General features: G+C 58.1%; 6 protein-coding genes across 8 annotated transcripts; 2 read left to right on the forward strand and 4 right to left on the reverse strand.

The window, feature by feature from the left end:
* Positions 1-91: 91 nt before the first annotated feature.
* Positions 92-6,135, reverse strand: LOC309681139 (uncharacterized protein). 2 transcript variants are annotated; one of them, XM_082494971.1, is made up of 5 exons: positions 5,920-6,135; positions 5,663-5,766; positions 1,800-4,676; positions 1,241-1,449; positions 92-795 (listed from the first exon to the last, which is right to left on the reverse strand). In XM_082494971.1, the coding sequence occupies exons 1-5, from the start codon at positions 6,095-6,097 to the stop codon at positions 726-728; spliced, it is 3,438 nt and encodes a 1,145-aa protein (XP_082351097.1). In that variant the 5' UTR covers positions 6,098-6,135; the 3' UTR covers positions 92-725. The 2 variants fall into 2 exon arrangements, with proteins under 2 accessions (XP_082351097.1, XP_082351098.1); XM_082494972.1 differs by lacking the exon at positions 5,920-6,135 and having other exon boundaries at positions 1,800-4,562; positions 4,643-4,676; positions 5,663-5,742.
* A 235-nt stretch (positions 6,136-6,370) lies between these two features.
* IFI35 (interferon induced protein 35) lies at positions 6,371-10,362 on the reverse strand. Its single transcript, XM_082494986.1, has 9 exons — positions 10,301-10,362; positions 10,106-10,201; positions 9,667-9,825; positions 8,389-8,502; positions 7,954-8,098; positions 7,597-7,730; positions 7,180-7,369; positions 6,776-6,882; positions 6,371-6,611 (listed from the first exon to the last, which is right to left on the reverse strand). Exons 1-9 carry the CDS (start codon positions 10,313-10,315, stop codon positions 6,420-6,422), a joined length of 1,152 nt encoding a protein of 383 aa, XP_082351112.1. The 5' UTR covers positions 10,316-10,362; the 3' UTR covers positions 6,371-6,419.
* A 1,568-nt stretch (positions 10,363-11,930) lies between these two features.
* On the reverse strand, positions 11,931-14,260 carry RPL27 (ribosomal protein L27). Its single transcript, XM_082495103.1, has 5 exons — positions 14,205-14,260; positions 14,021-14,103; positions 13,661-13,830; positions 12,904-13,014; positions 11,931-12,021 (listed from the first exon to the last, which is right to left on the reverse strand). Exons 2-5 carry the CDS (start codon positions 14,099-14,101, stop codon positions 11,973-11,975), a joined length of 411 nt encoding a protein of 136 aa, XP_082351229.1. The 5' UTR covers positions 14,102-14,103; positions 14,205-14,260; the 3' UTR covers positions 11,931-11,972.
* Positions 14,261-14,452: 192 nt separating this feature from the next.
* On the reverse strand, positions 14,453-18,816 carry RUNDC1 (RUN domain containing 1; the record flags this gene model as incomplete). Its single annotated transcript, XM_082495120.1, has 5 exons — positions 14,453-16,170; positions 17,098-17,205; positions 17,470-17,668; positions 17,909-18,067; positions 18,496-18,816. The coding sequence occupies 5 exons, from the start codon at positions 18,814-18,816 to the stop codon at positions 15,305-15,307; spliced, it is 1,653 nt and encodes a 550-aa protein (XP_082351246.1). The 3' UTR covers positions 14,453-15,304.
* Positions 18,817-18,971: 155 nt separating this feature from the next.
* Positions 18,972-21,356, forward strand: PTGES3L (prostaglandin E synthase 3 like). Of its 2 annotated transcripts, XM_082494871.1 has the most exons (7): positions 18,972-19,170; positions 19,553-19,666; positions 19,804-19,870; positions 20,194-20,292; positions 20,714-20,803; positions 20,914-20,967; positions 21,142-21,356. In XM_082494871.1, the coding sequence occupies exons 1-7, from the start codon at positions 19,163-19,165 to the stop codon at positions 21,151-21,153; spliced, it is 444 nt and encodes a 147-aa protein (XP_082350997.1). In that variant the 5' UTR covers positions 18,972-19,162; the 3' UTR covers positions 21,154-21,356. The 2 variants fall into 2 exon arrangements, with proteins under 2 accessions (XP_082350997.1, XP_082350998.1); XM_082494872.1 differs by lacking the exon at positions 20,914-20,967.
* Positions 21,357-21,485: 129 nt separating this feature from the next.
* LOC309681067 (alanyl-tRNA editing protein Aarsd1-like) lies at positions 21,486-26,152 on the forward strand. The gene is made up of 12 exons (XM_082494869.1): positions 21,486-21,588; positions 21,670-21,792; positions 21,873-22,032; positions 22,453-22,510; positions 22,867-23,023; positions 23,109-23,225; positions 23,924-24,054; positions 24,230-24,296; positions 24,489-24,580; positions 25,054-25,108; positions 25,662-25,756; positions 25,928-26,152. The coding sequence occupies exons 1-12, from the start codon at positions 21,550-21,552 to the stop codon at positions 26,061-26,063; spliced, it is 1,230 nt and encodes a 409-aa protein (XP_082350995.1). The 5' UTR covers positions 21,486-21,549; the 3' UTR covers positions 26,064-26,152.

The raw sequence follows: 26,152 nt of genomic DNA on the forward strand, positions 1-26,152 counted from the left end.
TCTGGGTTTCTCCATAGCCCATTGAGACTGAAACGGGTACCTGGGGTGATGGTGAGACAAAGCATGAACAACCACTACTAAAAACTGTGGGGAATAAATCTCGTTTATTTGTGTTTCTTCACTAGTGCCTGTCTGTGCCAGCATAGTCTCATGGGAGGCAGCTCTTGGCTTCGAGAGCTGTTGCTGCTGTCCCCGGGAGAGCGTCAGTGGCCGTCTGTCCCCAGAGCAGGTGCTGGGGAGGGTCTGTGTCTGGGGGCTGTCTGCTGCAGGACTGAAATGTCTGAGTGAACAGCTGAAGTTAATGACAGCTCAGCTCTGGCACAGGCTCTGGCTGTGGCTGAGCTGGAACCTGCCGTGGCCGGAGCGGGAAGGGATTCACAGAAGATGGGGCTGAACTACAGGGAGGGTCCTGCTTAGGTTTGCGTTACGCTGCTGAAAGCCACACCAGGGCTGGAGCTGGTGTTGAAACAAGCTGTGCTGGTGAGGAAGAGCACCCAGGAGGAGCCAGAGTTTCAGGGAAGCTCTGCTCGTGCTGAGGGTTGCGGGAGGCAGGGAGAGGTGCTGCTGTCCCTAAGGTACAGCTTTCTGGCTACCTCTGGGGACACACGAACTCCTTGGACAAACACCTGCTTTTTGCCGAGCTGTCTGTGTCAAGCTGCAAGTTTTGTCAACTGGAAAGGAAGGTGAAGCAAAGGCAGAAGCTGTGGCTGCTCAGGCAGGGATGCTCAGGCAATGCCCAGTTTCTTCAGTACTGCGCAAACCTCGCGGAGATACTGTGCATCAGGATAGCCGTTCCTGCGGGCAGAGGGCAGTGGCATCAGTCCTGCTGATGGTGCTCAAACCACCGAAGGCAGCAGCAGGTTATTTGTACCCCATCCCTTCAACAGGGGCTGAGGGTGGAAGTCCTGCCGCCTGCAGGCACAGCCTGCACCCAGAGCACTGTCATGGGTAAAGCCAGGAGAGCTGTAAGTGACCAGGGCCCAGAATTCTTGGCTGTAGGGAACTTAGGGGTGTGGGATGGGCAAGGGCTTTAGCTCCAGCTGGAGGATGCCAGGGCCAGTCTGCCACACCACAGCTGCCCTGTCCGCTGAAGCAAAGGGAGGCACCAACTCTACCCTTGTAGGAGCCTGGAAAAACCACCCATGCGAGCATTTGTTGAGCTGGAGCCCATGGTTCTCTAACTGCCAAAAAAAACCAAACCCGAAACACACCTGGAAGCTTGGGATGAGCTGGGCCATACCTGGCTTTGCCTCCGTCCCAGGAAGTTTTGTGTGGGATAAGGCCCCATGTCACTCTTTCTTCTCCATCGCAGGACTTGATCTGGAACGTCAGCCCTTGCTCAAATGCTCTCTTCAGTAGCATTGCCGTCTTCTGCCCTTCCTTGTTGTCAGGCAGGAAGGCACAGAAATTCCCCCCTTTGTAGGGCTGTCCTGGGCGGGGGTCGCCAACCTTAGAATAGGAAGAAAGCATTTTAAACATCAACCTCAGTGCTGTGCCTCAGAGCTGGCTTCTGAGGCTCTGTCCAGTTTGCAAATACACAGATGATGGTGACCCCCATGGGCTGTTAGTCTATCTGAACCAAAACTGGAGGTCACACACTCATCAAAAGCAGCAAGCTGCTCCCAAACTTGCTGTGGAGCTTTTTGCCTTCCACAGGTCAATACCTCTGCTGCTTTGCCTGTGGGACATGGAACTGCAACTGCCCTCACCACAACCACCACACACAGTCCCCCCACCCCCCAACAGAACCCACCGCATGTCCTGCAGCAGGATGGGGAGCCCCCGTGGTGGGTACCTACCCCCTGCACGCCATCAGAGATGGTGTAGGAAACCTGGAGTGTGAGGTCTCGATAGTAGCCCGGCAGACTCTGAGACAGGCAGGAGATCTTGAACGTCCCCGAGATCTTGCGGCGTGGGGCGACCGAGAGGGAGCTGCAGCACATGGGCTGCATACTGTCCGCTGCGAAACATGTCCTGCACAAGGCGTGACCGCATGGGGCCTGGCAGGTCACACCTGAGCCCTGGCAAGCATCGCACCGGCCCAGCGGGATCCCACCACTCTCCCGTCCAAGGCTGGCGCCTCTTGTCTGCTGCGATGAGAGCTCAGGCTCCTCCTGTGCAGTGCTCCTGCCCATTGGGAGCGGGGCCCTTTCCCGGGCCCTGGGCTCCACTGCAGGCGACTGTCCAGCCACAGCCGCGGGCAGCACAGCAGCCGTAGCCCCATACAGCCGGGTGGGCAGGGAGTGAGGAGCACCGTCCGTGGCAGGAACCGGTGAGTGTGGCTGTCCCGTCTCCTCGTTGTGGCCTCCTCCACTCTTGTCTCTGGCAAACTGGAATTTGTCTGGCAGAACCTGCTTTAGCCGCGCAATGTCAGGATCCCCCACTGGCACTTTTGTCTTTGGCCGTTCCTGGGACTCCCTCAGACCAGCAGGTCTTGGCTTATCCACCACACTGGGGCTCAGGAGCCTGCCTCCTCCCTGCACAGCCCCAGAATCAACGTGGTCACTGCCCTCCTCCTGCCCCAGCGCCTGCTGGAACCTCCAAGGACTGGGGGACCTCTTTTCCTCAGCCTCTGGCAGCCAGAAAGGCCTGCGACTGTCTGCTCTGTCGCTAACATCCAGGTCCTGCAAGTCCATCTGCAGGGATGCCAGGCTGCCAGGAAGGGCTGCACCCAGCACCACGTCCTGGCCTCTGCTTGACCGGCGGATACTGGATTGCTCTGTGCTCTCCGGCCCTGGAGACAAGGATGAAGACTTCAGGGCATGGATTCTCCTGGAAGAAAACACGTGGAAGGCCTCAGTCACTCCCGGCAGCATCTCCTTGGGGCAGGCGAGGTACAGCTTGTACTTGTCTTTGCTGAGTCCAACCCCGAGGGCAGTTCCTCGCAGGAGGCTGCACAGTTCGCCCAGGGCACTGTCATCTGGACCATCTACAGCGAGCTCCGAGTAGCTCATACTCTGACACACCAGGTCAGGACACTTCTGCACAAGAGCTTCCACCTTCCATTTAGCCTGGAAAAGCTTGCTCCGGTCCACCGCCTGTAGCGTCAGCACCGTGCAGTCCCCATCACGATGCTCTAAGATCTGCACACCTCCATCCCTGCACAGCTCATCAATAGCAGAGCGGCAAACATCTTTCAGGTAAGACCACTGCAGAGAGTCCAGGCTCATTTCTTCACTCACCCCACCACCCCCACTGCCGGAGCCTCGGCGCTTGTCGCTTTCCTGGGACCTTGGCAGGGAGAAGCTGTTGGAACGTCGCAGCAGAGGCCTGGACTCAGAGAGTTTAAGGGCTAAAGCAGAAGAGGTCCTTGTCACATCAAAGGTACTAGACGCGCTAGCGAGGGAGTGGTGCTTGATGGGACTTGAGCCTTTAGAGTCCCCAGGATGCTGTGAAGTGCTGTTTTCTTTGTCCCCAAAGGGAGACAGAGCCGTGTGCCTTGTAAGCCTGTCACCTCCTTTCTCATGATCCCATTCTTCGGGTTCCTTCTGCTGAGACTCTGCTGCTGACCCCAAAACCACATCTGTTGTAGAGACACAAGGCTGGTACTGCTGTGTCAGTGCTGTTGGGTCACTTGGACCTGGAGCATGTGTCTCTGAGAAGCGTTTTGCAGAAAGCTGCGCCTGTCCCACTGGTGGAGAGTCCCGACTGCCCTGAGACCTGTCAGCTTTCAGAGTGCCAAAGTTGGCAGCCAGCTTGAGCTCACCTTTCAGCTCCGACCTGCCTGGGCTGAGCCTTGAGGCTGAGGTGTCCACAGGCACTTTGGGCTTGTGCAGCGCAGCCTCTGTGGCACGGGAGGTTGCTGGGTGTGAGGGCAGGGAGCTGCTGAGCATGTCAACCATGTGTGCAGCACCTCTTCTGGTGCTGAAATCCTGAAGGTACTGCTTGGCCTGGGACACATCAATGAGGTTTCCAATAAGATAAAGCTGCTTCTCATCCTCGTGGCAGAGCAACTGGGGATACAGTTTCTGCATCTCACACGTCAGACCCCTGAGTGCCTGGCTGTCCATATCCAGTCCTCCCTTGGTGATCTTCTCCTTGCGCAAGCTCACCTCCAGCTGCTGGTAAAGCTGCTGCAGGGCCAGGCGGGCCTGTTGCAAGGCGTCCATGTCCCCAGACATACCTGCAGATGGTTGGAGGTACAGTATGGCGATGCCATCACTGCTCACATCCACCACGTCCACACCATGCTGGTGTAGCACACCTTGGTACTTGGCAGCGCAGAACCTCTGCATGTACAGGTAAATGTCCGAGTCCATCGCTAGGGAAAAGTCCTCCAGCTGTTCCACAGCTCCCCCGTCCACCAGGCCCCGACGTGATGGGACTTTAGCTGCCTCTTCATACCCCTGGTCCCAACTCAGCAGCTTTGCTGTCTCTTGTGCTGACTCAGCGGAGTCAGGAAATTGCTGGTGATCACGCATTCTGATCTCTTCAGCCACATGGCTGGAACTCAGCAGGAAGATCTCTCCAATGTCTTCACTCTGGAGGTTTAGGCTGCCCAGCAGGTCTCTGCTGAAGGCCTGCAGCTCAGTGAATGGTCCCTTGACTATGCAGTGTGTATTCTTGGAATCGAAATTGAACTGCACGTTGCTGTAGCCTTTATGCAAGTTCCTCAGGAGGGTTTTACCAGCAGGAAGCTTACCATAGTCAACTATCACGCACGCACGTATGAAGATCTGCAAGTAGATAGCAAGGGAGTGAGAGAGCTAGAACAAAAAATAACCCCTCTCCAAGGCACAGAGGGAGGTAAATGCACCTGACACTTGCCACAGCCCCTGCAATATTATGACAGAAGAGACAATGTGATCCACCACCTCCCTCTCTCAGCATCCTGCTTTCAAATGAGACAGGAGCATAACATGGGCAGGACTGAAAGACCCAGCCAGCCCAAACGGCTCTTGGACACTGCATGCATAGTCAAAAGCTTTCTGCAAACATGGAATGTGAGGGGCAAATCCCACAGAGATGTGGCCCCACTTCTACACGCCAGGAGCTCTGTAAACAGCCCAAACCCAAGAAACCCACTATCCCTTCTGCATATGAAGTGCAGTTGCCCTCTCACTCCCCCAGAGCTTCAGCTGCAGACCTTCAAGCAGTCTGGCACCACAGTCCTGGGGAAAAGTCTGCAATGCCAGGCTGACTGCCATGGCCATGTTTTCAGTGCTCAGACATAAAAACATGAGACGTAGCTGCTGCCATACTCTCTTGAAAGTGGAGGAAGAGGCAGGAACTCTCCAGTGCCTCCTAGATGCCAGCACATCTGTCTCCTAAGCTCTCCTGAGAAGGAGAGAGGAAAAATAGACTCCGTGTGTCCAGCTAATGACATGGCAGAGGCATTAACAGGATCCCTTGTGTGTCACCAGATGGGCTGGGGAAAAGTACCCCTTCCCCCAAGTCTGACTGTCCTTCCTTGCTTCGACAGGCACAAACACCAAACAACCGAGTGCATGGCCTGCCTGGCTGTCCCTGTGTTGTTAGCACAGAAAAAAAAATAATTCCTTATTTGAATATGAATAAAAATGGATTTGCTTTAAGTCTAATTAAGATTAAAGGAGAGAGGTGCAGTCCCCTTCCCGAGCGTGCCAGCCAGGTGCAGACCGGCTCTGGGAGCCAGCTGGGGCTGTCACGGCTGCGCGGGCAGGAGCTGCCTGCTCCTGGCTACCTCATCGGGGCTCAGCTCCGCGACGTGCGCCGTCACCTCCAGCGGGTATTTCTTCCCTTCAATGGACAACGTGTGATTCTTTACCTTCAGGATCCTCTGGGCCACTGGGTGGGAAAAGCCAGTAGCCACCACCGTCAGCCCGGCCTGGAGCCGAGTGGCTGCAGCCCCGTCCCCGCTCTGCCCATGTGGGACATGGCGGGGGGGACGCGGGTCGGGGGGCTCGGGAGCGGGCAGAGCCAGGGCCTGGTGGCCGTTACCTTCGGGCGTCTCGAAGGTGATGATGGCGCAGGGCGGGGGTCCGGGCAGCACCCGGAGCTCGGCGATGTCCCCGCCGCCGTTGCGGGAGCGCAGGAAGTGGATGGTCAGCTTGTCAGCCACCCGGTCGGGCGGCAGGTCGGCGGGGAGCCCCCGCACCCGCACCGTGCGGCCCGTCATGCCCGCGCCGGCAGACGGGCCCCGCTCCGCGCCGGGACCCCGCCGTCCGCCCCCGGCCCCGGCCCCCCGTCCGCCCCCGGCCCAGCCCCTACCCAGCCCCTGCCCGGCCCCGGCCCCGCCGCCCCCGGCACTGCGGCCCCGCTCCGCTTCCCGCTCCGCTCCGGCCCCGCCGCCGTGAAACGAAACCGAAACCGCGCCCGTCCCGCCCCGTTCCCCGCCGCCCCCGGCACCGCGCCAGCGCCCGCCCCGTCCCCCGCACGACACACACGCCGCTCCCGGCAGATGTTTTAATTGCCGCCGTGCCCGGGTCCAGCGGCCGGGGCTATCCCGCGTCCTCCGTGAAAACGGCCACCCCCCACCGCCCTGCCGGGACGTAGGCCAGGCTGTCCACCTCTCCCCCGCCGCGGCTGGCCTTCTGGAAGTGGATCTCCAGGGCGTCCCTCATGGGGTCCTCGCCCAGCACATCCGGGATCCCCGACAGCAGGACGGTCCGCGGGCAGCGGCGGGGCTGGAGCTGGGCAGAGCCGGGGTGAGCTGCGGCGGCGCCGCAGGGGAGGGATCCCCTCGGCACAGCGGGGAGCGCTGCTCAGCTCAGGCCTCGGGCTGCATGGCTCGCAGGGCTGCAGGAGCCCCCCCGTGCTGGCAGGTGCTGCTTGGCACTCGGGTCCGTGCCCTTACCTGCAGGTTGGTGATGTCCCCGCTCATGCATGGTGATATTTTGAGCTCATATCTTCCTTTCCCAATAAGCACCTGGATGTGTCCTCTTGCGATCAGCGGCTCTGCCACTGCAGATGGGGAGGAAAGCCCTGAGGCCCCAGGTCCCTGCTGAGCCCCAGAGGGGGTGACATCCAAGGAGGGGGAGCTCCAGGGGAGGTTACAGACACCAAGGCTGGCACTGCCCAGCCCCAGCTTACCTGCATGTCGCAGCCTCAGGGGAGACAGGATAGCCCAGGCTCACTCTGCCTTCCCCATTTCCCACAGACACAGCTCCATCTGCTCTCTGGAGATGACCTGTGCCCCCCCAGGGCCGGCTGGGCTGCTCCCCCCTTGCCGGCAGCCCGAGCTTAGCACACCCCACGCACCTCCATCCTGCGCGAAGGTCAGCACCACCTGGCTGGAGTCATCCAGGAACTCCCTGCTCTCCACCTCGCCGCCCCCATTCTTCGTCTTGCTGAAGAAGAGCTCCAGCTTGTCCAGCAGCACCTCATCGGGGATGCCCAGGCTGGGCAGGTCAGACACCAGGATACTCCTGCTGCTCCGAGTCAGGCTGATCTGTGGGTGGCACAGGCCAGTCAGTGCCGGGGCAGGGCAGGGCCGGCCCCAGCGCTGGGGGAGCAGCGCAGAGCTGTAGCACTGACGTGCTGAGCTGGGCTGGTACCAGTGACCCCGCAGAGGTGAGCTTGGCTAGCGGCGGGGCCGGGCACAGCAAAGCCGGTGCATGCCCAGGGCAGCTCTGTGGTTCTCTGTAGTGCGGGGAGCAGCGGATGCTCGGGACCCACCTCCAGGGCAGATGGCAGCAGTATGTCCACCGGCGCTGCCTGCACACGCACTGTGCACCGGTCGAGCTCCTCCAGCTCCTCCCCACAGCTCAGCTCCACCATGTGCTCCTTCAGCTCCATGATCCTTCGGGCCACTGCAAGCAGGGAGAGCCCCCAGCACAGAGGATTGACCACTGGCTCCGAGCACGCCGTGGGACAGGACAGGGGGCAGCTCATGCTTTGAGGAGGGGGCACAATCCTGCACAATGCCAGCAGAGGAGGCAGAGCTGCGAGCCCTGGCGTGGGAGGGATGCAGGGCAAGCCCCAAAGCCCATTGCCCAGGACACCCGGCGGCAGCAGTGCTCTTCTTGCTCTTACCCTCTGCCTTCTCAAAGGTGATGAGAGCTGAGCCCCCCAACAGAGGGTAGCGGATCAGTGGGGTAAGCATCAGTTTTTTCATGTCCTCCTTGTTTGTCGTAAGTCCCTTAAACACCATTTTCTTCTCTGGCAAAGAGGGCAGCATCTAGGTTCAAGTACACAGACAGCACCTGGAGGAGAGCGGACCCCACACAGGGCCTGTCCCTGCCAATCCACACACTACAAACAAGCTCATGACTCAAAATAAACAGCTGGAAAAACTCAGCAGAGTCTCTCCTAGGGTCCAGCTGTGCCTGGAGTCACAAAGACAACTGGAGCTTCTGGCCCTGGCAGAGGAGCTGTGCCAGTTGTTGAGCAGTGCCCAGCTGCATTCGCCTGCAGCCTCTCCAGCCAGGCCCGCGCCCCTCGCCACCAGACCCGCGTGCCCACAGTTACCATCACCGGATCTTCCCAGACGACCCTCTTCCTCACTTCTTCCAGTTTCTTTTTCAGCACCTGCTTCTCCTGCCTCAGGCTGTTGTTCTCCTCCTTTGCTAATAAAATGCCCACCTGGAAGGAAAGAAAGAAGGGGCAGTAAGGGAACCATGAGGATGCAAGGGGCTGCACGCACCCTCCAGTTAAAGCACCGAGTTCTTGGACACGGCTCCACTGCCGCCGCAGGAGCTCACTTCATGGCACAGGCCTGATGCGACCTTCTGTGAAACCTCCACCAGGTCCAGATGTGGACCAATGTTAGTTGTTTAGCTTAAATAAGTAAGTTTTAATTAGAATAAGTTGCTTTGGGTTATAATACAGTGGGATTTATGCTGTTTGCCTCACTTTACTTAGCATGAGCAGCTAGATTTGCTGAAGACTTTAGGCCACAACAGAGTTAATTTTCTTAGTAATTTGTCCTAGCAGCTGGTACAGTGCCGTGTTTAGCCTTTTAGTATAGGACGACTGTTGATAACACACTGATGTTTTGGTAGTGTTTTCCATAAGTCTGGGACTTTTCAGTTCCCCAGTGAGTGCAGACACACAAGAAGCAGACACCAGAAGATAAGGAGGCTGCAACAGTCAGCAGAGACTGCGAGTCAGCGAGATAAGAGCAGCCAACGGCTGGCTGGGACACAGAAAAAGAATCCAAAAAGATGTTAGAAGACCCCAGACCAAAAATCGCCATTGCACTGAAAGACACATGAAGAGCGCCCGAAGGGTGAGTGCATAGAACGCAAGGGTGCCATTGCCGAGTGATTTCCTTGTTCATCGTCCCTCTCTGGGGGTGCCCAGCCCAGGCTGACGCTACTGCTGCACCTTTCAATTGTAGTATTTGTTTTTGTAAAATCCAACTCCTGAAACTCTGCTGTGGGAAACCGAGGGTGACGGCTGAAGGAGGGAGTGCGCCCAGGAGTAAGTGTGTCTGTGGCGTGGGAAGGGGCACCTGATGGCTCATGGGGGTTGCCCACTGCAGGGGTCACCCAGTCCTGGCAGCGACAGACTTGCATGGTGTGTGTGTCCCCTCGAGTGGGGTGTGAATGGTCGGGCAGTGGACTCTCCTTTAACAGTTTGGCACCCCCGATGGAATGTTTACTCAGATGTTTGCCCGGCTTTACTCAGCATCAGTAGCTCCTTTAACACCGAGCAAAGTGACCTCAGAGCCAGTGAGCTGAGCGATACAGCCCCACCACCTGCTGCCACCTTTCCCAGCCCAAGACAACTCCTCCGACCACCAACCTGGAAGGATCTCTCCTCATCTTTGTTTAAAGACTTTTGTTGCTCAAGGTTTTGTTGAAGAAGTTCTCCCTCTTTCCTCAGCTCTCGTGTCCTTTGCTCTACAGCGTCCACGGCCGTTTGCAGCTCCGCGTGGTCGTGCTCCAGAGCGCTACAAAGCTCCTGCGAGAGGCACCATCAGACGGCGAAACCCGGCGGAGGTAGTGTCCCCCCGCTGCCCGCCCGGCCCCCGCACACGCCGCTCGCTGGGGACGGAGGTGGGCTGCACCCAGCGCGGGTCTTGGCCGTGGGACACCCCTTCTCCGCCATCAACCCCTCTCCACCGCTTCTGGATTGTAGTCCAAGAAAGACTAAGAAACTCAAGCTCGGGGCCGCGGCGCGTCCCGAGGGGTTTTGGCTCCGACCCGACCCGACCCCTCCCCCCGGCCGCGGCGGGACGCACCTGGCAACGCTCGATCTCCCGCCGGACTCGCTCGGGAGTCCCCTCCGGACAGCCGTCCCGCGGGCCGGCGGGGGGGGGCAGTTGGATGAAGGAGTCCTGAAGGCGGGAGGGGTCCTCAGTCACGCCGAGCGCCCCCCAGGCCGCCCCCGCTCCCCCCGGCCCCAGCCCGCAGCTCCCCAGGGATGAGCCCCTCACCTCCTCCGCGTCCATCGCCGCCGCCGGTGTGACCGCCCCTGAGACCACCCCCCCGCGACCCCGCGCCTCCTCCCGCCTTTCGGTTTCGCTTTCGCTCCCCCGGCCCCGCCCCCGGCCCCGCCCCGGCGCGGATGAGCCTACTCGATACGGTTATGATAGAGCAAAAGGCTGAATTTTAGCAGCACTTAATCATTAACCAATTTAAGGATTAACAAGGTGATTCAATACAATAATTAAACAGCGACTTAATTACAGATTTGAGAACAAGATTCACACTAACGTACTATGAGGTATCCTAAATCAAGACATGTGTATGTAGTGACATGTAAACACAAAACATACAAACACACCCCACTTGAGGGGTCGCACAGACCACACGAGTCTGTCACTGCTGGGACCAATGTCCCCTCACAGCGGGTGAACCCCATGGGCTGATGGGTGCCCCTTCCCACGCACAGACAGACAGAAACATTTGGATCCAGTGGAAAAAATATATATAGCCGCCCCCACTCATCAAGACTAATGTATATACTCAAAGGTGTGGACAGGCAGAGCACGGGATGGAAGAGGTTCACCTATAGTTAAAATTTCCCTCTTCTCAAGCTTAGAGCAAATACTCACCATGCATCGACATTCCTCAGCAGGCGGCGGTTGAGCCCGGAGAAGTGCAACTCCACCGTGGCCCTTCATTACCCTGAGCAGTGCCCCAGCTTGGGGGAGGTGCTGGCCACAGCCCCCCGCCACCCCGCAATGCTCCCAGGGTCTCGCTCAGAGTCACTGTTGATCAGGTCTGAGATAATTCACTTTCATCAGGTACTTTTCCATTTCGGCCCAACTCCGACAAACTTGCCAGACTTTGACACTGTGGTACCCGCTGCTTTGGGCCACAACTAGGGTACAGGTGTCCCAGGCCCTCAGGTGATGGATGCCCATCACTATCCCCGCCACACACACCCTGGGCTGGTGTTGTACCACCACACAACCCCCTCCGAGACAGCCTGAAAAAAATCATCTTTCCACTCATTCCCCACAGGGACGACAATGCCCGCCCGGCCCCTGCAGAGCTCCCCTTCCCAAAGCACCCTGACCCCTCCAGCAGTGAAGGGCCTCTCCCCTCCTGCCCCACGCAGCGCCTTTGATTGATCACCTACAGCTGACCCAATCTCCCGGGTGGGGGGAAAGCCATTGCTGGCACAGCAGAGAGGTTTTGCAAAGGTAACTAAAAGCCTAACACCCCTAGTAAGTCACTGCACAAGGCACTGCGCGTGGTGTTGCACTTCTCACCAGAGAAGAGATGAGAGAAACAGATGCTGGGAACAAACTTGTCATCTTCCCTCTCCCACTGCCACTGTCCCTCAGGGAGGACCACAGTTTTGGGAATGAGAGATTTACAGCAGGGACAGGAATGATGTAAATCACCCTTCAGCAAAGGGCAAGTGCAGCCGCAGCCCCGAGGACAGCCCCACGGGGATGGCGCCTTCACCTACAGTTCGGGCCACACAAGGCTCCACAGACATTCTGGAGCTCACCCAGACTGCAATGGCTCTCCCAACTCTTAAACAAACACAAAGCAACAACATCAACACCACAGAGAGAAAGGCCTAGCTCTTTGTTATACAACAAAACAAAATGGTTTTTAGTAAACATTTATTGATGCAACCTTGTTACACCTTTAGAATCGCAGCTTCTGGAAGAACCACTTATTCTTGCCTGTCTTGTATCTGAAAGAGGAACACAAAGGTTAGATAAAGCTCTGCACCAGTGGACAACAGCACAAGACCTGCACTCAAGCTGTCCATATCCTCCCACCACAGGCAGGACGCAGCGCCCACCTTGCCCAGAGGTAGTTCTCCTGCTCTCTTCAGCCCCGGCTCCAATTGCACCCACTTTAAACATTTAAACTGCCATGGGAAGCATGTGCCAGCTTCCAAACTTTCTGATGAAGCCACCTTGTGAAGGACATCCCCATTAGGGTGGTTTCCACCCCATGAGACGAGTGCAGAGTGTGGCAGCCTGACCAAACGCCTCACATGGAGGGCAGCTGTCAGGGGACACCCTGGGAGAACAGCCTATGACCACAGGCAGAGCGCTTTAAACAGCCAACGGGCCAATGGCCCAGGCTGCCTGCGAGACACCCTGCATCCCGCTGCAGCCACACAGCTCCTTCCGCTGAAGAGTTTCTGAACAGAAAACTGAGGACCGTTAACATGGACACTCCTGTCCAAAGTGCCAGCGCTGCCCTGTCCCACTACGCCCAGCGACAGGCAGCAGATGAACTGGCAGGCGCGATGCCAGGCTGTCACCTGGCACCTGAAAGGCCCTGCTCGTGCCGGCAGGAGGCTACAGCATTGTCATAAACCCCAGCCTGCATCCAGGGCTGTTAGTAAAGCGTTCCCCATCTCAACCCACCAACTCACTGAACAGACAGTTGTGTAAACACGCACAGAAGGTGTAGAGGAATGCAATCAAACAAAAAACATATTCAAAACAGTCAGGGCAGAAGTGTCCAGCCCAGGACTCAGCCAGGCTGTCGCACAACCGTGCTGAGTCCTCGCCCCAGGGATGGCGGCTGACACCACTGAAGAGACAAGCTTCCAACTTACCTCTCCTCAAATTTCACCTTGGCTTCACGTCTTGCTTTGCGTTTTAGAGCAGGGTCCCTGAACACATCCTTATTGACCACTGTCTTGTCCAGCGGGATATCGACAGAATACCTGGGCAAGAGAGCAGCAAGATTTGAAACAGTCACAGTACCTGGCACAGGGATGAAAACACAGCGGGCAGCCTGAACCAGCCAAATGCACATGCTAGTGCCAGGTTAAGGGACTGCGGCTCTTAAAGCCTTCTCGGTTCTGAAAATCACCAAAGCACTATAACATCCAAAGGTGTTTAATTTAACCTACAAGGGAAAGAGCTAATCAATTCACAAGAGACAAGCCACTCTCGCCAGCATGCTGTACTTGGCAGCCTGCATCTGCAGAAGCTCCAAGGGGAGGGGAAGAGATGTCACTGGGCCACAGCAGCTCTGTCAGCACTCCCAGACCCTCACAAATGTCTCAAAGGCTCATCCATAGACACCCGATCATCAAGAGGAAAGTGACTGTGGCTGAAATAAGAGGCAGCTGCCTTAATTCTTAGGTTAGCTAATATTTCCCCTCAGCCTCACACCCCCCAAGTCCCTATTTTGGCAGAGCAGATGCCCCAGGTTTACTCAGCCATTATATTAAGAACCTGAGTGCCCCTCAGCATTCACTAGCCAGGATGCACCAGGACTATGGTCACTGGAAGCAGACAAGGCTTCTCTGGCCCCACCAGCAACAGACGGTGGCTGTGCTGGCAGCTCCCTGCAGTCCCACTCACCGGGTGGGCATCAGGTGGTTGTAGTTGTAGACTTTCACGAAGGACTTGATCTTAGACCTCTTTGCGATCTTCTTCTTGCCCATGGCGGCTGTCACCTTCCGCGGGTAGCGGTCGATGCCCGCCACCAACGCGTGGCTGTACGGCCGGTCAGAAGTGCCATCGTCGATGTTCTGAAACACACCGACCGCAGCCGGCGGTGGCACCGGAGCGCCAGCCGCCGCCGCCGCGCAGCCCCCGCGGGAGCCCCGCTTGCACAGACGCCTGCAGGAACGGGCAGCAGCAGCGCCCCGGGCCGCCCCGCAGGCCCACGCGAGTCCCGCCGGGGCCGCCCGGCCGCAGTGCCGCCAGCCCCGCGCTCACCTTTACGATGACGGCCTTGCGCCCCGAGTAGCGGCCGGCCAGCACCAGCACCACCTTCCCCGGCTTCATGAACTTTCCCATCCCTGCGGAGACACCGCGCGGCGGTCACGGCCGGGGTGACGGCCGCCCCCGGACCCCCCCCCGCCGCCGATGGCGGCGGATCCCGGCAAACCCCGACACTCACCGAAGCTCCCGCGGCGATGGCGCCCAGACCGGAAAAAGGAAGTAGGTGCCGCACCTTCGACCTTTCACCTCGAGTCACGGCGCGTCACTTCCGCTCCGACCGCGCATGCGCGGAGCTGACACCCCACCCCCCGTTGCCGGACAACTGGAGATGGTGACCGGTGTCCGCCCCGCCGCCCCCCCCCCCGATCCCCGTTCGGAGACACACCGGCGTCGCTGCCTTCCCCGGCGGCCGCAAGGCGGGGGGCGTCTCCCCGGGGGTGGGCCGCAGCAGCGGGAACTGCGCCCAGTTCAAACACCCCCCATAAACCCCACAAGCGCGGGGGGGCCGCACAGCGGCAGCGGAAAGGCCGGTGAGGAACACACACACGCACGGAGAGGGGCTGGGCTCTCCCCACGCACTTGGCAAAGCCATTTAATGCATCCCCTGTACAACACCAGGCCGTCGCCGCGCTGACCGTCACAGAAAAGCTCCAAGAAAGGAGCTCTGGGATCGCTGGGCAGAGCCCCTCATGGGGCTGCCCGATGAAACGTGGCCGCTGCTGCGGATTGCCAAGGGGCTGCAGGAGTGCAGCCCCCGTACCCGTGCTCAGATCTGCCCATGTCTTCTCACACATTCATGCTGCGGAAGGCAAGTCACTCACCACCAGGCCACCCCGAGGCAGCCAGGCACCTGCCAGCTCATCCGCGGGAGGTGTTGCACAGGGGCAGCATTTAGACCACAAACTGAGAAATAACCACGCAGACACAGCGCAGGAGCTGAGTTGCATGCTCCACGGGACTCGGCGGCCAGGCCTCCACCAGGCTGGGGGCAGCCAGCCCCGCACACTGAACACTCGCTGGCATCTGCTCACCAGCAAGGCAGTTTTGCTCTTCAGAGCTGCACAAGAAGGGCAGGGTGAGGTGCTGTACAGCGCGCAACCTCCAGCAGCTTTGCAGCGGCAGCCTGGTCAAACAGATTTCCAGCATCAAGTCACCATAAGATTTCCCTAAAAGCAAATATCAATTTCAAAGAGCCAAACTTGGTCTTAAAAAAGCCAGGCTTCTTGAGCCCAACAGCTGCCTACTTGTGGAAAAAGGATGATCTACAACAAAAATACATCAAAAAGCATCTTTGATGTTTTTCAGCTGCCGGACAGCCAGGTCGACCGGGAGGTTGAATTTCAAGTTGCTCAGGCGACTGAGGATGTTGAGTGCACTCTCAAAGCCTGTGTTTGCCATGTAGCTCCATGGCTGGTAGTGGGACTGTACCAGAGCTCCAGATTTGCAGATCAGATTCACCCAGGAGACCAGGCGCTGCTCGTTCAGTGCCATACACACCAGAGCTTTCAGTTCAGAGTCTGCACTGCGCTTGAAGGGGTCATGCTCTGTGAGAACAGTGTGAATCGCTGTCAGCAGGCTCTGTTTGGGCGTAATGGCCACTCCTCCTGTCACAGGCAATGCAAAGGACTGGGAGAGCTTGCGAGCCGGGGATTCCACGAAGGCTTGTCCGTTCTTAGTGTTGTAATACTTCACAAAGAGCTCCCAGGGGTGCATGGTCTGCGGCGATGAGGTGAACGCAGGAATCAAGCACGCGATGGGTGCCAGTACCAGGCTCATTCCTTGAGAAGAGGCATAGAGCCCGTGAGCCATCAGGTCTCGCAAAGCAATGGTCAACTCCTTCCGCACAGCTAGAGTCAGCTCATCTCTGCCTCCTAAAGGAATGTCCTGCAGATCGGATGAACTGGTAACATGGTCTTCCTGCTGGTGTTTCATAGCTAGCTGCCTCACCCGCTCTACTGACAACTCCAGTTTCTTAATTAAGGGGGAATAGTCCTTGTTGGCTTGGTCCTTTTGCCAGAGGGTGCGAGGAATCTGACCAGTAGCACAACCAAACTGACTGACAGCAAATATTTGTAGCACAGCAAGCATGCGGCGCATGAGGTGCAGGCCCGTTTCTCGCATCCTTCTGGCATCTTCTGGGTTCACTGATCAGGTTAAAAAGAGAGAAAAAAGTACTCTTATTAAGGAATCAACAGCTCTGCTCTTTCCTGCACACAAAGGGAGCACAAATGTCTGCTCCTCCTCTGCCACAGATTCTCTTCCTCTTTGGGAGCTTTTGTCACTAGGGCTGACACTACTTTTTCTAGTTTCACAGCACTGAAGCCAACCAGAAAAGCAAACATTTGCATGGCCTGTTCTCGACAGCAGCTTTCCTAGTGGGTGCATACATAGAGAGAAAAGATCATTCTTTAGACACAACGATACCACATGGGTAATTAGGAGATACCAAAACCTCTGCTGAGGGAGATCATTGCCTGGTTTCAAGAACTGCCTTTTCTCAGCAGGCTAAAATACATTGCTTACTCCCGATGCCATTATTAAATTCAATTTTCAAGAGTAGCCACACTGGGCAACACCCAAAGTCCATCCAGGCCGATATTCCATCTCTGACTAGCGGCAGATGCCAATACATTCCTGTGGTAAGTAGACAAGACTCAAATAATAGAGAACACTGGATCCATCCACCTCACTGTATCTGCTCACAAAGCTACAAACTCAAAGAGTACAAATTAAAGTGCAGCCCAACAGCACATAGAAGACAAGGCTGCTCAGTCTGTCTGCATTTAGCACCTAGTATCAGAAGTCCCTTCTACTCCTGACCTCAGCTGAGGACCAATCCCACCCCCTGTGCCACATGTTCAGGTTCTGTGACTACTCTAATGATCCCAAGGACGAAGGACAAAGGAACCGGACACAGGTCTTCTGTCAGTGGGAGTAGGAACGAACAGAAAACAACTGCCAGGCAAAAAGCAAAGCAGCGTAGCATGACTGGATGCTGGTTCGTGCTTGCCGAGCCCCTCACGAGTGACGGCAGCAGCAATGCCAGAAGCTCCGAGCCAAGCCATGCCCACCTCTGTTTCCAGAAGGCCATGTGTTTGGTTTGTAAGAGCCACCGCCATCTCTTCTGCCTGCACATTCACAGTGTCCATCTTCTGCCTTACCAGAGCTTCCAACTTCATCTAGAACAAGAATTTCACAGTATTATTTCACACTTATGAATTTAAGCTGTGTATCCCAAGTATTAAGGTCAATACTCCTTAGACCTCTCTGCACCCTTTTCGCCAGTCTCTCATTCTTCCCACCATCAGTTCAGAGACATTTGTACTTCCCTGTGACCCAGAAACCCTTCCTTCATCCTCTGACATCTGTGACCTTCCGCCTCATAACTTTGTCAGGGAATTACAAAGCAATTCAATCTGCTCATCTAAGAACTTGGCACTGACCCTGAATGAAGTTGATGAACATTTCGAGGTCCCTTATCTGTGTCTTCAGTTGTTCCACCAGCTGCTCCTTCACCCTGGCTGGATTAACAATCTGTGCTATGGCAGCGTCCACACGCTGTCGCAATTCCTCTGGAGAGAGTGTTGCAACATCTTCACTCAAGTCCATGTCCAGCTTCTTTATCAACTCATTTATAATCATCTGCAAAACATGAGTTAGCAGCATGATCTCGCTGTGTGGTGCTGCTGCCCATGAGCTTCAAAACATTCCTTTACCTTTGCCACACACAGAACACTGTGAGAGAAGACACCGGACAGGTTTACACATGGAGATGAACTATTGATACTCTGGCGAGAAATAAGGACTGACCAACTCCTACGGCCTACAAGAGGCTCACAAACGCTAAGAGAAAATACAGGCAGAAGGACACTGCAGCCTTACCCGTTGTCTTTCCATAACCACAGACTGTGGCAGGGAATCATAGCTGCCCTCCTGGTACGCAAATGTCTCCAGGTCATCTAGCTGCGTCTTGAGCTGCAGGATCAGCTCTCTTTGCTTCTCCTTGTGGACCTCGACTTGCTCCTGCTTCTCTTGCTCGCTCTGAGGAAAAGTTACGGGTAAATAAGATGGGGATTTGCCATCACAGCCATGGCCCAGTGAGCAGGGCCATGGTACCCATGCGACACTGTGCCACCTGCGCGAGGCGCCCCTGCTTTAGCGGGAGTTGGACTGGACGGTCTCCAGAGGTCCACTGGCCCCCCCAGCCTGTCACTGTGTGGAGCGTTTCCTTCCGCTCGGGCTCTCGGCCGGCGGACTCCGCGTGCCACCCCGGGAGGGAGACGTGCCCGTTCGGCGGGGGGGGGCAGCGCCGGGCCGGACGCGGGGAGCGCGGTGCGTGTGGCGGACCCCCGCGCCCCGCCGGCCCCGGGCTGGGGCACCGGCGCGCCCCGCGGGGCTCCAACGCGCGTCCCCCCCGCCCGAGAGAGGGCGCTGTTCCACCCCCCGCCTCGCCGGGCGCGCGCACTCACCGGGCCCAGCGGCGCCGGGCACGCGCGGAAGGCGAACTCCTCCAGCTCGCGCAAGAGCCGCCGCTGCTCGCCCGGCGCGGCGCGCGCCACCTGCCGCAGCCGGAACTGCACTTGGGCGAAGTGCGAGGCCAACGCCAGCAGCGCCCCCTGCAGGCGCCGCCGCTCCGCCCGCAGCCGCGGCACCGACCCGCCCGTCGCCGCCGCCGCCGCCTCTTCCTCCTCTTCCTCCTCCTCCTCTTCCTCCTCCGCCGTCGCCGCCGACACGGCACCTACCGGCGCCCAGCGCTCCCCCGGGCCCAGTGGGCCGCCCTCCGCCTCCATGGCCTCCGCTACCGGCACCGCGACACTGACGCCATGCTGTCGCCGCGTCACGGGGCGGGGCGGGGCCTGACTGAGGTGGGCGGGGCCTGACTGAGGCGGGGCGGGGCTGCGCGGTGCCAGCGCGCCCCCTCGCGGCCCGGCGGGACGGCCGCGGCGGCGCCGGTGATCGTGGGGCCCCGGGGCGGGGGGCGCCCACACCGAGCGCTTCCCGGGGCGGCGCTGGGCCGGCGACTGGGCCGTCAGGTGGCCGCGCCGCCCCCGGCCCGGCCCCGCCGACCCCCGCGCCCGGCCCCGCCGGCAGCCGCGCCCCCGGCCCGAAATAGCGCGGGGCGGGGCCGGCACCGCCATGGCGAGGTGAGGACAGAACGGGACGGGACGGGCAGCGCCCGGCACCCCCGCGGGGAGCCTGTCCCGGGGCAGTGCCCGGCCGGGGTCTCGGAGCCCAGGGCACCACCGGCCGGGATCCCCCAGCCCCGGGCGGCGGGGGAACGGCGCCGGGAACGGCGGGGGGGGCGAGGACAGGCCGGCGTGACCGGCCCCGGCGGCTGCCGAGGCGAGGGGCCGCCAGGGGAGTGCTGAGGCCGTCGCCCGCCGCCCACTCGCTGCCAGCGCAGCCCAGGCCGGGCGCACGTTGGGGGCACCGTCCTCACCCCGGTGCCCAGCCCGAGCCTGGCGCCAGCCCTGCAGAGCACTGCTGGGCACCACGGACGTACCCACTGCTCTGCTCTCTCCCAAGGCAACCCGCAAAGACGCTGTGGTACGACCGCCCGCGGTACGTCTACCTGGAGTTCTGTGTGGAGGACAGCAAGGATGTCAAAGTGGTCATTGAGGAGCAGCGGCTGGTGTTCAGGTGAGCCACCACTGCCCTGTGACCAGGGACGTGGCCCTGAACTGGGGGTGGTTCGGAGGGCAGGGAGGACTCTGTAAGAGCAGGGCATGCGTGGCCTCAGCCTTCTCCTGAGCCAGGCTGTTACGGTGTTTTGGCAGTTGCAAAAATGCAGACGGCGTGGAGTTCTACAACGAGATCAACCTGTATGCCAGGGTCAACTCCAAGGTGAGGCTTGCCCACAGCAAACTGTTCTCCAACAGCCTCCATCAGGCCCAGAGTTAAACCCAGCCTGTGCAGTCTTCAGCAACGCCACTTAGTGTTGAGTCCTCCTCTTTCCCCAGAACCTGAGCGGGGTGAGCACAAGCGTGGGAGCCCTGACCCTGGGCCTGGCACTCACAGTGCTGCCTTGGGCCAGAAACGGCTCCTCTCTGTGGTTCTGTGTGTCCCACAGCCTGCACCTGCCTGAGCTTTACTCCTGTGTGTGTCTGCAGTGGATTACACAAGAGTCCAGCAGACATCGAGGTGAGACAACCCCGATCTCTTGGCAGGACTCACGGGAGAAGCGCTCCGACCGCTCCATCACATGCTTTATGAGGAAGTGGAAGGAGAAAGTGGCCTGGCCCCGCATCACCAAGGAGAACATCAAGGTGTGTGTGTGTGGTGCTCGGCAGCCGGGACCAGCCTCAGCGTGTGTGCTGTCCCCACACTGCCCCTCACGGCTCCTTGGGACCAACCTGCCCCTGGGACAGACACCAAGGGCCCCACGCAGACACCCCAACACAGAGCACCCAAAGAGCCCAACCTCACAGTCACCAGCAGTCCATGGAGCTCTGCCCTCTGGGAAGGATGGGGCACCCCTTTCCCTGGACACAGGCAGGGTCAGGACCAGCACCTGCAGGTGAAGGGAAGCCCTCCCGTTCTTGCCCTTCCCCAGCCTGCCCAGTCCCCTCACCTGTGCAGGAGCAGCCTGCGCCTGCCCCACAGAGCAGTCCCTGGGCTTTGAGGACAGGGCTGCCCGGTCTTCTCCGTGCTGCTCCCTTCCTCAGGGCATGCTCTCTCTGCCCACAGCCAGCCTGGCTCTCCGTGGACTTTGACAACTGGCGAGACTGGGAAGGGGACGAGGAGGTGGAGAGGGCCATGGTGGAGCAGTATGCAGAGGTGAGCTGGACCGCAGGCCTCGGGGTCCCAGGGTGTGTGTGGGGGGGGGTGCTCGGGATGGGGGGGAGCCGGGCATTCGGAGCTCCCACAGCTGCTTGTTTCCTGCCCAGCTCCTGGAGAAAGTGACGGACAAAGGGCCGCCCCCAGCTATGGACGACCTGGATGTAAGTACTGCCCGTCAGCTCCTTCCTCCACTTGCCCCAGGCCGCCGGCAGCAGCTCCAGCTACTCTCCACGGGCAGCCCAGCCCGCAGCTGGCCAGGGCCATGCTCCCCGGGGCTTCCCGGTGCAGCCGCCGGGGCTGCCCCTTCCCTGGCACCGCGCTCCTCTCTCCCGCAGGACGACCTCTGAGGCCCGGAGACACTGCAGGAGCCCTCCCGGTGCACCGGCATCGCGCACCGACGAGCCGCACGGGCAGTGCTCTGCGAGGAAGCGGAGCAGCCGACGGCCGGTTCTCCGCCGAGCGCAGCAGACCCCGCCTCAGGGCGGCGGGAGCCGTGCGGTCCCCCCGTGCCGGTTATCCGCGCGGGGCAATAAACGTGAGCTGCCACCGCCGCTGTCTCATGTCCGCTCGGGGGGGAACCCGACCTGCCCCACCGCCACCGCACCGGCAGCTGGCCGGCGCGCGCACCGTGCGTCACCGTGCAGGCCCCGCCCACCTGCGGCAGGGCGGGCGCGGCCGCCACACCCGTGTCCCTCCGCGGCCGCCGTCGCCGCAATCCCCGCATCCCGCCCGCTGCCGCCGCCATGGCGTTCCGGTGCCAGCGGGACAGCTGGGCCCGGCAGGTAGCGGCGGGCCGGGCGGGGCGGGCGCGGAGGAGGCGCGGACCGGTCCTCACGGCGCCGCCGCCTCCGCCTCCGTTGCAGTTCGCCACCAGGGTGGTGTCGTGCCGGGCGGCGGAGCTGCGGCCCGAGGGCGGCGGGGAGCCGGTGCGCGGGTTCCAGGTGGTGCTGGAGGACACCATCCTCTTCCCCGAGGGCGGCGGGCAGGTACGGGCCGGGCCGGGCCGGGCGGGGGGACCGGGGCTGGGCCGTGCCGGCGGCGCTCACTCCCCTTCCCGTGTCCGCAGCCGGATGACCGCGGCCTCATCGGTGAGGTGCCGGTGCTGCGCGTGACCCGGAGGGGCCCCGAGGCCGTCCACTTCGTGCCGGCGGCGCTGGAGCCGGGCGCCGAGGTGCTGCTGTCGCTGGACTGGGACCGCCGCTTCGACCACATGCAGCAGCACTCAGGTCCGCGCCCCGGTCCCTCCCGGCGCCGTCTGGTAACCCGGCGGCGGCAGGTGGCAGTGCTGGGGGGTGGTCAGTGCCAAGGGGAGGGGGCAGCCCGTCCACGGGGCTGGGGTCGGCGGCGCCTCCCCTGAGGGTCTTCTGGGCCTGAGACCAAACCCGCCGCGAGCAGTTCGGGAGGGATGCGTTCAACCTGTGTCAAAGCCTTCAGCACGTGCTGCCATGCTCTCGGGGTCCCAAGGGCCACCAGGCGATGGCCATCCCCTCTGTCTGCTCCTAAGCAGCAGCGTAAGCCCTGCAGCGCCGTGCATGTGCCCGGGCGTTTGCAAACGTCCTATCAGCAGAAAAACATAGAGCCTGAGTGAGAATCCCTTTTCCGATGTCCAGCAGCACTCAAAGCTGTCGCTTCCACATCTCTTCCAGGGCAGCACCTCATCACTGCCATCGCAGAACAGATGTTTGGGTTCAAGACAACTTCATGGTGAGCAGGGAAAAGGTTCCTTTTGACCCCAGGTTTACCTTGTTTGGCACAGGCCAGCATGCCAGGCCACAAGGAGCTGAATAAATCAAAAGCAGTTTCCCTTGGACATGTCACTGTTGCTCAGAGGGCCTGGGAGAGGTGACTGAACTGGAGAGAAGCTGTGCAAATATTTGCTCTTTCTTGTCCTCCTCCAAGTGTTTGGGATGCATCTGGTGCTCTCTAAATGCTAGGGAGAGGCGGGAAGTATGTTTTGTTTCAGTCACCACATTCCCAGTAGTGGGATGGCACTTAGTGCTGCACAGAGGCACCGTCCAGCTGGTCCTGCCTGCAGCAGCAGATGTTCTTCATCGGTGCAGGGAGCTGGGCCGCCAGCGAAGTGTCATTGAGCTGGACACCCCCTTCATGACAGCAGAGCAAATAGAGGCCCTGGAGAGGAGCGTGAATGAGAAAATCCGGGAGAGGGTACCCGTGGTGGTGAGGGAACTGGCTGCAGATGACCCTGAAGTTGAAACAGTGAGTAGAGAACTGGTGACATCCGTGGGACCAAATAACTACGGCACGGATGTCACCTGGTTTGCCATTGTCCTCCTTTTGCTAGGTGAGAAGCCGTGGTTTGCCAGATGACCACGCGGGGCCAGTGCGAGTTGTTGACATCGAGGGCATAGACTCCAACATGTGCTGTGGGACTCATGTCTCCAATCTGAGTGACTTGCAGGTGGGGGCTGCTGCTGAGCCGCCTTCGGGAGCCTTGTGCCACACGTTCAGACCTAGCGCAGCAGATGTCCTGAGACCCAGGGTCTGCTGGAAACGCTCCCTATGGTAAAGGGGGCGGGGGAAGCCCCGCACTGGGTGAGCCCCACAGGTCGGCATGTGGGCTGGCAGTCTGCCCAGTCAGTCGGGCTCCTCTCCTGCTTTGTAACAGAACTCAGCCTTTGACTGCAGCACTGATATTTTCTGAACAGCTGGTTCCTCTGCCGAGGGCACGTGGTACATTGCCAGTTTGGCGTGACACTGCTGGGTTGTTAGCCGTTTGCTCCCTCTGCTTAACACTCTGATGTTTTTGAGCATTTGTCACAGATGAGAAATCCTCTGTGCAGGGAGATGGAGATAAAATTATTGAGCTGGCTTTACGTATCTCTGTCTCTTCAGTTGTTTGTTGGAGTCCGTATCCCAGCAGAGACATCCAGATGCTCTGCAGAGTGCACCCCACAACTAGCAAATTGTATTAATTCCACTGTATCACCATCCTTTTTGGTTTTTGTATGTTGACCCTATGGCTGATTTTAGCCCGTTTATTTTCAGTGGCAAAGAGCCAATGTTCACAAGAAGGCATAGTCTAGTAGGAACTGGCCACCTGTGTGAGTAATAAGCAAAGCACTGTTCTTTTCTGACCAGGGTGATTTTCTTTTTAAGGTTATTAAACTCCTTGGCACAGAAAAAGGGAAAAAGAACAAAACCAACCTGGTTTTCCTGGCAGGAAACAGAGTGCTGAAGTCAATCGAACAAAGTCACAGCACTGAGAAGGCTCTAACCTCACTGCTCAAGTAATACCCTTTCCACTTTGATTATTCCATCTTTACTATTTCTTCTAACAAACACCACATAAGCCTCGGGGTACACCTGCACAGTGCTTTTTGTGATGTTACCTGCTTTTGCTCCTTTAAGAAATCCTTCCTTTGTCCTTCAGAGTGGCGATCCTGATTCTCTTTGTTCTTTCAGAAATGGACCAGGTGAGCACGTAGAGGCTGTGAAGAGACTGCAGAGTTCGGTGAAACTGCTTCAGAAGGTATGAGGGTGGCTGAGAAAGGCAGATTGTGGCTGCTTCCTGTAGACCTGAGCTTTAGTTGCGATAACTGAGAATTGAATCGAAAACATCAGGTTTTGTGAATATTATGAAAACTGCTCCCATCTCTGGGAACACAACTCTGTTCACACTGACTTCTCCATCTGCAGTACAGTTTATTTGCTTTTCTTTCAGAATAACTTGAACCTGCTTAGAGACATGGCTGTTTTGATAGCACGGGACTTCAAGAGCAAACCTGTTCAAAGTCAGCTGTTTGTGTTACACAGGTATGGGAGAGTTCAGGGAAAGGGGTAAAATGCCATCTTATGCGTTTTATGGCAGTTGCATCTCTCTGACACCTATTCAGGCTTGTGTCTCAAGGAAGAATATAAACAGGGTGAACAGAATATTAAACTGCCTCAGCCTGCTGGGAGGTTGTGTAGTTAAAAGAATATGTTAGTAATTCGGTCACTCGATTCTTCTGGTTTTATAGCTAAGAAATAACTGTGTCTGTCTGATTTCTCCCTGCCCTTGATATTTTCAAATAAAACTGAGGAGCTCCATTTCTTAATACTTAAATAATTCCTAATATGTCCACAGGAATGCACAATGAGCATTTAGATACATAGAAAAAACCTAATCTCCATCCTAACAGCAAGAGGCCAAAACCTGGTCAAGCCTTTGGTTTCTGATTGATATTTCGCACTCTAGAGGGGACTTTTGCTTCTTTCTGAAGTGTTTTTTTTACCCATCCATACAGGAAAGAGGGTGACTCTGAATTTATGAATATCATCGCTAATGAGATTGGGACAGAGGTGAGTCACTGATGAAGCCTTACCTGACACCACGGGCTTTTTTGCTCAAGCTGTAGCACAGGCTGGACTGGGCTTCTCTTTGTACCATAGTCACAAGCTACAGGTCTGTTTGCTTTCAAAAGTGACAGGGTGGTGTTGTCCCCAACAGCCTCAGTCTGCAGGGGAATCCAACAGTCAAGAAATACTACAGTGAAAATTCAGAGCACTGTAGGAGAGCCTGTCCCCCAAAGAGCGGTACAGAGCCTCATCAGCTGTTTAGAATAGAATAGACAGAATAGACTGTTTCAGTTGGGAGGGACCTACAATGATCATCTCGCCCAACTGCCAACCACATCCCCCCAGGACCTGTTCTGTCCCCCACAATATATGATTGTGCATACAAGGTTCAAAATCCACCCTCCCTTCTACTTTCTTCAACTTGAGCCTCTGTCTCAGTAATGCACGCAAACGTCTGAATTGTTTGTGTGCTTGGATGATGCTGTGGCGGTGTCTCTGTCCTCTTGCCAGAGGAGGGCACTGGCTGTTCTGGAGCAAGATCCATCTCTGTCCGCAGGAGACGCTGCTGTTCCTGACTGTGGGAGATGAAAAAGAAGCAGGACTCTTTCTTCTAGCAGGGCCTGCTGAAGCGGTTGAGAATTTAGGTCCCAGGTAACATGTTCCATGGTTTCTTTAAAATTAGTGAGAATTCTAATGTTGCAGACTAACAGCTGAGCAGTATAATTGGGGCGTGGGTCCTCATTTGCTCTCTGGAGAAGGTTAGGCCACCCGCTCTCTTCTCTGTGAGCTCCCAGCCCTCAGGCTGTGCTGTCGCTCCTGCAGGGTGGCAGAGCTGCTGGGAGGCAAAGGAGCTGGGAAGCGAGGCCGCTTTCAGGGCAAGGCAACCAAGATGAGTCTGCGAGGAGAAGTGCAAGCTCTGCTCCAGGAATTCATCAGCCATCGAAGCCCTGAAGTGTAAGAAACAATTCTCAAAGTAGGGCTGTCTTCCCTGCTTCACGTAAGCTCCGCCGACTTCTCTCTAGAGAATAAAGACATAAACCCAACAGC

The sequence above is a fragment of the Vanellus vanellus genome, assembly GCF_965231255.1.
Source record: "Vanellus vanellus genome assembly, chromosome: 24".
Taxonomy (NCBI): Eukaryota; Metazoa; Chordata; class Aves; order Charadriiformes; family Charadriidae; genus Vanellus; species Vanellus vanellus.

Coding starts and splice junctions, on each gene's coding strand:
- LOC309681067 (XM_082494869.1), top strand. CDS start 21,550: ATGGCGTTCCGGTGCCAGCGGGACAGCTGGGCCCGGCAG. Junction 23,226..23,923: donor CCAATCTGAGTGACTTGCAG/GTGGGGGCTGCT, acceptor TTTCTTTTTAAG/GTTATTAAACTCCTTGGCAC. Junction 25,109..25,661: donor CTAATGAGATTGGGACAGAG/GTGAGTCACTGA, acceptor CTCTGTCCGCAG/GAGACGCTGCTGTTCCTGAC.
- IFI35 (XM_082494986.1), bottom strand. Junction 7,370..7,596: donor TGCTGCCATCTGCCCTGGAG/GTGGGTCCCGAG, acceptor TGCCACCCACAG/ATCAGCCTGACTCGGAGCAG. Junction 6,883..7,179: donor GACCTTCGCGCAGGATGGAG/GTGCGTGGGGTG, acceptor CCCCATCTGCAG/TGGCAGAGCCGCTGATCGCA.
- LOC309681139 (XM_082494971.1), bottom strand. CDS start 6,097: ATGACGGGCCGCACGGTGCGGGTGCGGGGGCTCCCCGCCGACCTGCCG. Junction 5,767..5,919: donor CACCTTCGAGACGCCCGAAG/GTAACGGCCACC, acceptor TTTCCCACCCAG/TGGCCCAGAGGATCCTGAAG. Junction 1,450..1,799: donor TCTCTGATGGCGTGCAGGGG/GTAGGTACCCAC, acceptor TCCTATTCTAAG/GTTGGCGACCCCCGCCCAGG.
- RPL27 (XM_082495103.1), bottom strand. CDS start 14,101: ATGGGAAAGTTCATGAAGCCGGGGAAGGTGGTGCTGGTGCTGGCCGGC. Junction 13,831..14,020: donor GCAAGGCCGTCATCGTAAAG/GTGAGCGCGGGG, acceptor GGTGTGTTTCAG/AACATCGACGATGGCACTTC. Junction 12,022..12,903: donor AAGGTGAAATTTGAGGAGAG/GTAAGTTGGAAG, acceptor TTCCTCTTTCAG/ATACAAGACAGGCAAGAATA.
- PTGES3L (XM_082494871.1), top strand. Junction 19,871..20,193: donor ATGCCAGGGTCAACTCCAAG/GTGAGGCTTGCC, acceptor ATCTCTTGGCAG/GACTCACGGGAGAAGCGCTC. Junction 20,804..20,913: donor TGGTGGAGCAGTATGCAGAG/GTGAGCTGGACC, acceptor TTTCCTGCCCAG/CTCCTGGAGAAAGTGACGGA.